This window comes from Protobothrops mucrosquamatus, unplaced genomic scaffold (assembly GCF_001527695.2).
Source record: "Protobothrops mucrosquamatus isolate PMUCROS unplaced genomic scaffold, P.Mucros_1.0 scaffold_226, whole genome shotgun sequence".
Classification (NCBI taxonomy): domain Eukaryota; kingdom Metazoa; phylum Chordata; class Lepidosauria; order Squamata; family Viperidae; genus Protobothrops; species Protobothrops mucrosquamatus.
In genome coordinates this window covers 1,043,007-1,054,382 of record NW_015386302.1, presented here as the reverse complement: position 1 = coordinate 1,054,382, position 11,376 = coordinate 1,043,007, and the positions used below count along the sequence as shown (strand labels likewise).

The 11,376-nt window shown below is 35.9% G+C and overlaps 1 protein-coding gene across 1 annotated transcript in view; it reads left to right on the top strand.

Moving 5' to 3' along the window:
• Positions 1-4,289: 4,289 nt before the first annotated feature.
• The window catches only part of LOC107299250 (cadherin-related tumor suppressor-like), a 16,621-nt gene continuing 9,534 nt past the window's right edge, over positions 4,290-11,376 (top strand). Inside the window, 1 exon segment of the mRNA XM_029286747.1 lies at positions 4,290-6,707. Within this exon segment, the coding sequence (XP_029142580.1) occupies positions 4,290-6,707 (2,418 nt within the window).

Below are 11,376 nucleotides of genomic sequence, written 5' to 3'. Positions count from 1 at the left end.
CGACAAGCCCAGAGGCGCGCAAGCCTCTATATATACCCTCCGATCCCCGGGCAATTCCAACCAATCACAAGGCAGTCCTTTCCCGCCTTGCGCATGCACGCAAGGCCGGCGCCGCTCAGTCTGGTCCCGGGCAGCTTTTGCAAATGCCCGGGACTCTTGCAACTTCCCGCGCCTGCTTCTGCAGGCACGGGACACAACAGCCACAATATGCTAAGTTTAAGGAGTCAACAAACCTGTTTAAACAATACTTAATAATAATAATAATAATAATAATAATAATAATAATAATAATAATAATAATAATAATAATAATAATAATAATCTTAACATTATAGAAATGAGTGTTTTGCCATGATAGCAGACCAGCTCTAAACTGATCATATTAATAAATAATATGGGATAAATGGGATAATAACAAGACAAAATTCTTGGAATGTAGAGTATATACTTTAGACTTATGCATGTATGTATTTATTGTTATTTTGAATGGGTATTGCTGCATAAATATAATTTGCTAAAAACAGAAAGTGGAATGTCTCTTTTCATATATAAGAGAAGTCACGGCCCTAAATGCTTCTGAACCCTTTCCATATATCTAGTATTTAATCGACTTTCTAAAAATGGTAAGCCTATAACTTTTTTGTTTATAAGCAATTGCTACGTTATACTTAGACATTCAAGAGATTAAGAAAGTATAATAGTGAATTGACATGACTAATAAATATCCTCCTCCTCCTCATCATCATCATTTTAGCCATTGTCTATCGATTGCAAGCCATGCACAGATGCACGGTGTACTCGTTGTGCATTTCAATGACTTGCTGAACAATCTGGATGTGCATCGTTTAATGTTCTCAATATTCTTTTTGCTATTATCTTGGTGAAAACCTTGTAGATGACTGAAAGAAGGCTAATTGGGCAATAGTTCTTAAATCATCTTGGGAGCCTTTCTTGTGTATAAGAATCATTTCAGCATTTTTCCATGCATCGGGTATTTTTTTTTCTTGGAAGCATCACAAGCTTCACATTAGACTTGTTGGATATGTTTTCTTATAGTCTTGCAAAGTTCAACATATTCTAGTTTATCAGTGAAACTTCCAGTATTCTTCATTGTCCATCATTTTTTCATTAAATCAATAGTTTCATCAGAGATTTTTGACTGTACAAAGTGTTTTTCTGGTGGTGCTATAAATGTAGCAGATTCAAGGATATTTTTGACTATTTGTTCATCTCTTCCAAATCTTGCAATAAAGCAAAACGATTTGATAGATTAATCTCAAAATCTCTGTTCTCCTCTAACAGCTTATGACTCTTTATTTGTATTTTTCATGACATCTTTATCATTTTCATATGCTCTTTTTGATAGTCTTTCTTCACTTTAGCTCATACCATTCTATGGTCACTTTCAACATTAAAACGATTGATGACACTACAATTGCAGAATATGGTTTTATCTCTTGACATGATGTAGTCAATTTTGTTTGTGTACCCAGATGGACTCTCCCATGTCCATTTTCTGCTAGCTTTTTTCTTGTAAAATGAGTTCATGATATAAGTTCCTGTCCTTCAGCAAAATCTACTAGTCTGTCATCTCTTTTATCTCATTCACCACTTCCATGCGGTCCACCCGCTTTTTCTCCAGGTATTGTTCTTCCTATTCTTGCATTTAAAACACCCATTAGTATTTTGTATCAGCATGTTTCCTTGTCTAGAAGATGGGCCACATTGTCGTAAAACTCTTCAATCTCATCATCACTATATCCATGCCTATATATAGATCAATTGTGCCTGCAAGTCTTGTCAGGAAGAAATTGGCGGATTAAACTGATCGTTATAAATGCCATAGTGACTCCTCTTTATTTAGAACTCATCATATAGATTTTGTTTGAGAAGATTCACTGGTTTTTTTTAGAAGTTTGAATTTGGTGATCATGAAACAAAAATAAGACAAAGGAAGTGGATATTGTCTGCTGTTACCAAAGTAAATGATTACTCTTTTCAGGATGATCAATATTACAGGGATCTGAAGAATTATTTTTGGAAATTTGCTGCTCTTCCATAATTTTCCATGTTTGAAAAATCATGCTATTGCCAGAAGACTTCGCTAGAAAAACACTCAACATGTTACCATCCATTGATTTTCTTTTTTTAAAAAAAATGGATAAACTGTCAGAGTTAAAGAACTTAATTACATAGTATGATATGAATATATATGGAAGAACACTTGACCAGTCCAAGGGATGAATCTTCAAACAAAATTTCCTTTCTTTTAATTTTTAATTTTTTGCAAATGATAAAATTAGATATGAAAAGTCTGCATTTCTGAATACCATATTAAGTATGCTAATATTTGGAGACATTAATTGAAGAACAATCATTTGCAATTTCACTTGTAAACAACCATTGTTATTGGTTTCTGTGAAAAATTACTGTGATTCTGATAACACTTAATTATTTAAAAAGTGATGCATGAACTTTATAGACAAAAGCCACAGTAACTTATGAAGTGGGAGTATGTAATTTCTGCTTTTTCTTACAACCATTCTAAAACTTCAAAATTTGGTTTGAAATTGAGGTGAGGTGGCTATGATTTCTGTTCTTACCATGGCGAATTATTAATTCCTCCTTGTTACGTACTTATAGATTTCACCTCCAGATTTACCCTCAAGTTAATTTCAGCAATAATTTAGCATTTTTCTATCACCCTGTTACCTCAATAGATAGTGAATTTCTCTGCTCTCCACTTTGTGTGTCTTTTTTAAATGACACAAAGAATTTTCTTAGCAATATGTTAACATCTTTGTTTTCAAAAGTAGCATGTTCTGGTAAAATAAATATAACTTGGACTAGTTAGAAATATTCATCTTCAAAAGGCCTTAACAGCCATTAAGTAGAAGAATGTCTCTCTGTGTGATTTTTTTTCTTTTGTTCAATTTTGTCCAGTTCTTGGAGGCTGCCTAAACAAGTCCCTGCAGTTTTCTTGGCAAGGTTTTTCAGAAGTGAATTGCCATTGTCTCCTTCGTACGGCTAAGAGAAAGTGACTGTCGTAAGGGCACCCAGCTAGCTTTGTGCCTAAGGTGAAACTAGAACTCCTGGTCTCCCATTTTCTGAAATAGGAAACACAATAGGAAAATATTTGAAAGTTCTTGCTATAAATAATATTAAGTGTAGCATTATTTGAATTTTATTGAGGCAGGGTGATCTATCACCAACTCATAAATAAACTGATGTGAACCATGAATTTTCCAGAGTGCTTGTTAGAAAAGGGACTGAAAATAAAACTGCTAGTATCACAATGCTGCTACAGTCTATAGAGTCACTTCACTCTACAATTCTGTTCTATCCATATGAAAAAAGACAGAGCTGGGAATTGTGTAGGAAATGACATTAAAACAGGAGTCTGAAGCAATTTGGAAGAAAAGCTAAAGATTTGGAAATAGTTATCTAAAAAGATGACTTAGCCTGAATATGATAAAATTCTGGGAATGATTTGGGAAAGGGAAAACAAAATAACATTTTTGTTTTAATTAATTAATTCCTGCTCAGTGAAATTATTGTCAGGGGACACAAAAATTCATAACTGTTTATAATATCCATTGTTTTATTCATGGTCTGCTTGCGAGGTTTTTTTGAAGACATGTACTGTATATTCTATTAGGGTACACTATTTCCCTTCATTTACTGAATTTAGAATCCATCAATCAGAAGTCATGCTGACACAGTTCTATATTAACAGATGCAACATCAATAAATAAGTGGTAAATTGTTACTGAGAAATTATTATAGTTCATATAAATATCATCTACCAATACAATTTCCATTCAAAGTTGCAAAATAAATTGCGTGCATGTATATATATATATTTAAAAAAATAGAGCTGTGTGAAGCATGAAAGAAAGCTACAGGAAAAAGAGAAACACACGTGTGAATATAGAAGCATTCAGTCATACCACAACACATGTTTTAAATCCTTAGCTTTAAATTGGTAAAGATAAATGTTCTTGCAATGCTCTGCCTAAACCTCAAAGTGCCGCTGTTGGCCAGCACAGACTGCTAAAAAGAGTTCATGCTATCTGCGATATGTAGTTCTATCAATGCTGTCTAGGAAAATCAAAAAATACAGATTCAGAGCTGATTTGCAGACTGAAGGAAAACGGGTTCAGGTGGTATAAGAAAAAGGGCAATTTTCTTTGTTCAGATTTCATCTATTCTCAAGATCATTTCACCTAATGATAATAAGTTTAAAAAAAGAAGAGGAAGAGGTTATAGCCTATTACTGAAGAAGACAGATGGACACAAGGGACAGAAAGAATGACAAAGCATTCACAAGGCAAGTACTGTTTCTCTCACTATTCTGTTTCCCCCACTGGGCTGTCTCAAAACATATTGATTATTCAGTACCAGAAGAGATGGCAAAGGGCTTTGTTGTGGGGAATCTTGCAAAGGACTTGGGATTGAATATAAGGGAAGTGGAAAAACAAAATTTACATCTAGTTTCTGTTGCTAAAATGCACTACTTCAGCATCAATGCAGAGAATGGAAACCTCTATGTAAATGAAAAGATAGATCGAGAAGTAATATGTGGGAAGGCTCCACTCTGTCTTCTTAGTTTTGAAGTTGTGGTTGAAAATCCTTTGAATGTTTTCCATATAACTATATCAGTTGAGGACATTAATGATAATGCTCCTCATTTCTTGGACAACAACTTCAACTTAGAAATAAGTGAAACCACTTTACCTGGAACTCGATTTCTCCTTGCAAAAGCTGAAGATCCTGACATTGGAAAGAATTCCCTTCAAAACTATGAGCTTAGTTCCAATCTATGTTGTAATTTGGAGACTGGAGAGAGAAAAGATGGAAATAAATACACAGAACTAGTGATTAATAATCCATTGGATCGTGAAAATGAACCATATGTACATTTGATCCTTACAGCCCTGGATGGTGGTGAACCAAGAAAAACCGGGACTGCCCATATATGGATTAATGTCACTGATGCCAATGACAACCCACCCATTTTCACTCAAGAATTCTATAAGGTTAGATTGGAGGAGAATATTCCAGTAGGGTCCCCTGTGCTCCAGGTTATTGCTTCTGATAAAGATGATGGTACAAATGCCCAAATCAGATATCATTTTGGCAATATGCCTGGAAATAACCATCCAAAATTTCATTTGAATCCAATCAATGGAAATATTACGCTTATGTCCCCCTTGGACTTTGAGGAAACTGCAGAATACACAATAACAGTAGTAGCAAGAGATGGTGGTGGCTTAGAAGCAAACAGCAATATTGAAATAAAAATATGTGATGAGAATGATAATGCACCAGAGATAAACCTGGTCTCCTTGTTTAGCTCACTCTCTGAAGATACTCCACCTGAAACATTAATTGCTTTAATCAGTGCAAATGACAAAGATGCTGATGATAATGGAAAAGTTACATGTCATTTAGAAAATGATATTCCTTTCAAGATCCTGCCTTTTTCTAATAATTACTACAAGCTCTTAATAGATAGACCTCTAGATAGAGAAAGAATTTCTAAATATAATATTACAATCACAGCCACTGACAAAGGAATCCCTCCACTGAGCACCTACAAAACCATCTTGCTGCAGATCTCTGATATCAATGACAATGCCCCTGCTTTTGAGAAAGTGTCCTACAGCATCTATGTGCCAGAGAACAATCCTTCTGGTGCCTCCATCTTCCAGATCCAAGCCTTTGATCCGGATGTGGATCAAAACTCACACATCACATATTCAATCTTAACCAGCAACATAGAAGAACTTCCCATCTCCTCCTATATCTCCATTCATCCTGAGACTGGCACCATCTACGCCCAGCGATCCTTTGACTATGAGCAGTTCAGGGAATTCCAGCTGCAGGTGAAGGCCCAAGATGGCGGGAGTCCCTCTCTCAGCAGCAACGTCACAGTCAGGGTGTTTATCCTGGATCGGAATGATAACAGCCCTCAAATCCTGTCCCCTTCACCAGACTCCAAGGACTCTGCCCTCTTTGAGATGGTCCCTCGTTCAGCCGAGGCAGATTATCTGGTAACAAAAGTGGTGGCCGTGGATGCTGATTCCGGACACAACGCCTGGCTCTCCTACCAGCTGATTCAAGCCACAGAACCAGCCCTCTTCACTGTTGGCTCCCATACGGGTGAGATCAGGACAGCAAGAACCTTTATGGAGAGAGATGCCGTGAAACAGAGACTGGTCCTTCTGGTGAAGGATAATGGACGGCCACCCCTCTCGGCCTCTGTCACTCTGAACCTGGTGTTTGCTGAGAACTTCCAGGAGGCCCTTCCGGAGATGAAAAACCAGATGAACAGCTCAGAGGATCAGTCGGACCTGCAGTTCTATTTGGTGGTGGCCTTAGCTGTGATGTCCTTTTTATTCCTCTTGTCAGTGATTCTGGCCATTGCCATCAAACTCCGGCAGTCAGGAAATTCCAGTTTCTTACCATGTTTTGCTCCCGTTTCCCATTCCACAGCTGGGGTCATATTTCCACCCAATTTTCAAGATGGGACTCTGCCTTATTCCTACCAGCTTTGCCTCTCCTCACAATCCAGGAAGAATGAATTTATGTTTTTGACACCAAATGGTCACACTATTAAAAATACCCTTAATGGTGATAATAGTGTTCCTTTTGTAGGCAACAGTGAAAACCAATTAAGTTCAGAAATGGATCAGGACATTAAGGTAAAAGAATTTTATAATAATTTATTTTATTTCAGATTCCATGATCTTTTTGTGCTATTGATTTTGTAAATTGGGGATCCAAGATATACTATAGTGTTTTTTTCCATTTATTCAGTTAACTAAATAATTTTCAATTTGCCTACATATTGCCTTTCACAAGCACTATGAAATCTAGCATCAGTACTACTAGATTTAATGATTTAAAGATCCCTGGTACAACTGTTGGGGCAATGTCTTTATAAGTTGTTGTTGTTTACAATTACATAAGTACTGTATAATGGAAACACACAGAGCTCTAAAACGGACAAGACATTGGATAATCCTGAATTGTATGTCTAAAGAGCAGCTACATTGCAAGGTTCAATTTAATCTAACTCAGTTGATGTAATATCAGTGTTGCCAGCTCTCTTTCCTCTCTGTTTCTTAAACTTTGAACACCAGATTCTTTACATAGCTCCTTTGGTCCTTCCATCAAACCTCATGGACATTATGGAAATATTTTATGGAGATTGTAAACCCATGAAAGAGAAATTAACCTCAATCACCCATTAGATGCTAGGGAGCAACGCTACCACAGCAGGTCCAATTGCATCAGTGAAGGATGTCAAATTCATAGCATCATATTTTCTTTCATTTTATGTTGCACATTTCAGCAAAATGTGTCTAGGCTTGTCTTTAGGCTTGGGATAGAATCCCATAGGCCAGGGGCTTTCTCAAGTTTCTCAAGCTTCCAATACAGGGATAAAGAGTCTCTTTGGATAGTGAGATGGATGGCATATAAATTAATAAATGATAAATAAGTAGTATTAAAAAAATTAACATTACTTTCTCTCTTTATTGCTTCCCAACCAGCCATTTTCTAACTTGCTGAAACCATAGTGTCAGCTTCAAAAGAGAGATGTATGGAGCTAAGTAGGAGATATTTTTCCATGCCTCTAAATGTGGAGAATATTTAGAGCAGTTCTAGAGGTAATCTAGAATCCCCCTCATTGCTTGCAACAAGGAAAAGCAACAGAAGCCTGGACAGTTCTGTTGATTCTTGAGCACCAGACTCTGCTCTTTTTCTTCTCCATGTATTTCTCCATAAATTATCATATGTATATAGTAGCTAAATTTATACATTCAAATATGCTATATTTAATTTGTTTTCAGCATTTATATATAAATTATTGTAATTATTTCTAAATTTATATCCATAAGTGAAGAAAAATGGTGTGTTTTTTTTTTTACAAATTGTGACCTTTTTTGCCACGCCAAACCCCTCTGAAATTTTACAGTACAGAGCCTGAAAGACTTGGCAATAAACTGCTTCTTAAGATTTCAAAAGTTATAGTGCAGAAGAATCTTTATTTCACCACTGGGGGGATAGATAAATTCAAATGTCAAAATCATCCTAATGTATAATTATATCCATTTTAATACCAACTTCATTTTCTTTATGTTCTTATGACAATAAATATATTGTTTCATGGGTAGTCACTCTTTATTATAGTACAGACAACAAAAGTAAATTGGCCACTGTTTTTTTGGTTAGGCATGGATATGCATGTAATTAGATTTTCTGTTCTTGGTTTCTAGGTCTAGCATGCACTGTGGATTTTATTATAATGTCAGTGTCACTTTCTCCATTATAATGGTTCTCCTAAAGGAAATGAAATTGTTGGCAAAAATGTTACGGGTTTCTTCATAAGTATCTATATGTTATACAACTTAATTCTAAAAAGCTACTCTTAATCTCATTCTTTAGACAAAACTATTCTATATGTCAAGATTGAATATCAGAATTCAACCACTATTAAATCAAGATACTAGAAATTGAAATTCAAAATTAAGGCTTTCGTTTTTACTAAAATGTTGTGTATTCTTCAGCAGATATATTCTAAACTTTAAGACTTTAATTTTGCAAATATAGTTTCAATGGGACCTAGTTTTTAATTGTAATATTTTATATGCATTCTTGGGACTTCTTCCAATTTTAATTTCATAATCATGAAGTTCTTTAATTCAACTTTTTAACATAAAATGAAGATCAGAATGAAGATCAGTGAACTTATAGGAAAGTTATTAGCTTGTGACTCCAAGACTAAGAAATGCAGGGAAAAATTAATCCTTCACAATTCAGCAGCTTCAGAGGACAAAATGTGGAGAAACTAAAAACAGGCCAAACATTTCAGCTGTAAGACACTATCAGTTGAACAACATGTATTTTCACTTTCTGGCAGCTTTCTGTCAATTCCTCAATCACAAATCCCCTTGGTGTTTCTTAACAAAATAGAAATAATAATAGCAAAATGTTCCTAAAACCGCAAAAGAGGAGCTATTCTTTTATTTCTGTTTATTAACATCTGCCAAGTCAATACCAAGCTGATCCATTCCGTCATTCCGCAAGAAAAAGAGAAAAGTCTTTGATAGAAAACTGCAAAGGATCTGGGACTGGGAATGAAGAAGCTGATTATATTATCTACTTTGTTTCTTCAAGCAAGACTCCACATTTTGCTTTGGATTATTAGAATGGCCATCTACACATCAAAGGGTTAAGGAAGAGAAATGGGGTCAAAAGAAGAGTGTACCTTCAATTGTGAGATTACAGCTAGAGATTTGATTAAAAATTAAAGAATTGAAGTAAAATTCACTGATATTAATGCTCATGCTCTTACCTTCCAGTCAGAGAAGCTAGCAATAAATGTTACTGAGAATATAATACTGGGTTCCAAATTTCCATTGTTAGAAGCTCAAAATCCTGCTTCAGGAGACAATTCTTTGCAGGGGCACAAAATCAAATGCGGTGAATATTTCTTACTGAGTATATAAACAATTTCTGTTATAAACTATATTGAAATATACAATGATTTCTGTGATAAACAATATATTGAAATATACAATTTTTGTGATAAAATATGTTGAAATAATGCTGGCAAACCACTTGGATCACAAAAACAATCTTTATTCACAATATTGTTCTCATGGCATGTGATATTGGACAGTCTATTAAGTTCAGTTTACTGTGATGGATGTTGGTGATAATGCAATTGTTTTTAGCCAATATTTCTATAAAGTAAATATTTAGAGCCACAATAATCATATTAAAATTTCTTGATAATAGAGGAAAGAACCAACAAAGAAATTAAATATTTAGGAAAACCACAGTCTGAAATATTCCACATGAATGCAAATGCAGTGGAAATGAATGTTGTAGGAAAGTAGTATGAACTTTTTGTACATTATAACACTGATGTTCAAGTTCTGGATGATGAAGATTTATTGGACAGATCAACCCTTACTGTATTTGTTATGGATCACTTCCATCCCTAAAAATTCTCCATCCATGATTGTGATAGTCTTTCTCAGTGCTTTTTTTCTAAAAAAAAAAAAAAAGATACCAGAACTCACACACATCATAGAACCCGCCTTGCCTACCCTACAAGGTTCCATCCAAAAAAGGTGCCAGAACTCCATTCTGGGCGTTCTATGAGAAAAAAAGCCCTGGTCTTTCTAAATTTGCAAGATTGAAGGCTTAGCAGAGAATGCAGAAATGAGATGCTCAATTCCCAAGAACTTCCCTTTCAATGGCAAGATCCTATAGTAATTGTTATAGTTTTCATACAGGAAGAGCATTAGACAGAGTGTAGTTTACAATATCACTGTTAATTATTAATTAATCAGAATAGAGCTGGAAGGGACCTTGAGGGTCTTCTAATCCAGCCCCTTCCTCAAGCAGGAGACTCTATATCATTTCAATCAAGTGACTGTCCAGTCTTTTCTTAAAAATCTCCAGTGATGAAGCACCCACAATGTCTGAAGGCAAGCTGTTCCACTGGTTAATTGTCCTCACTGTTAGGAAGTTTCTCCTTAATTCCAGGTTGCTTCTCTCCTTGATTAGTTTCCATCTGTTATTTCTTGTCTTGCCTTCTGGTGCTGTAGAAAATAAATTGACCCCCTCCTCCTGGAATACTGCTATCATGTCCCCCCCAAGTCCTTCTTTTCTCTAAACTGGCCATTCCCAAGTCCTGCAACTGTTCTTCATATGTTTTAGTCTCCAAGCCTTTAATCGTCTTAATTGCTCTTCTTTGCACTTTTTTTTGTAATGTGGTGACCAAAACTGGATGCAATATTCCAGATGTGGCCTTACTAAGGCTTTATAAAGCGGTACTAATACTTCACGTGATTTTGATTCTATGCCTCTGTTTACTGTATACAACCAAGAATTGTATTAGCCTTTTTTGGCTGCTGCTGCACACTGCTGACTCATGTTTAAATGATCGTCCACTAGGACTCCAAGGTCCCTCTCACAGTTACTGTTTTTGATCCAGGTTTTGCCTAATCTGTATTTGGTTTTTCCTGCCCAGGTGAAAAACCTTGCTTTTCTCCACATTAAATATCATTTTGTTAGGCCCCATTGTTCAAGTCTGTCAAGATCTTTTTGGATTCTGAGCTTGTTTTCTGGTGTGTTGGCTATTCTTGCCAGCTTAATGTTGTTAAGTCCTGGGAATAATGGCGCTTGAGACGATTCATCTCCAACAAGTCTTTATTGTTTGCTCCACTCTCGAACAACCAGAGCAGAGGCACGCAGGCCTCTATTTATACCCTCTGATCCCCGGGCAAGTTCAACCAATCATGAGGCGGGCTTTTCCCGCCTTGCGCATGCGCACAAGGCCGGCGCCGCTCAGTC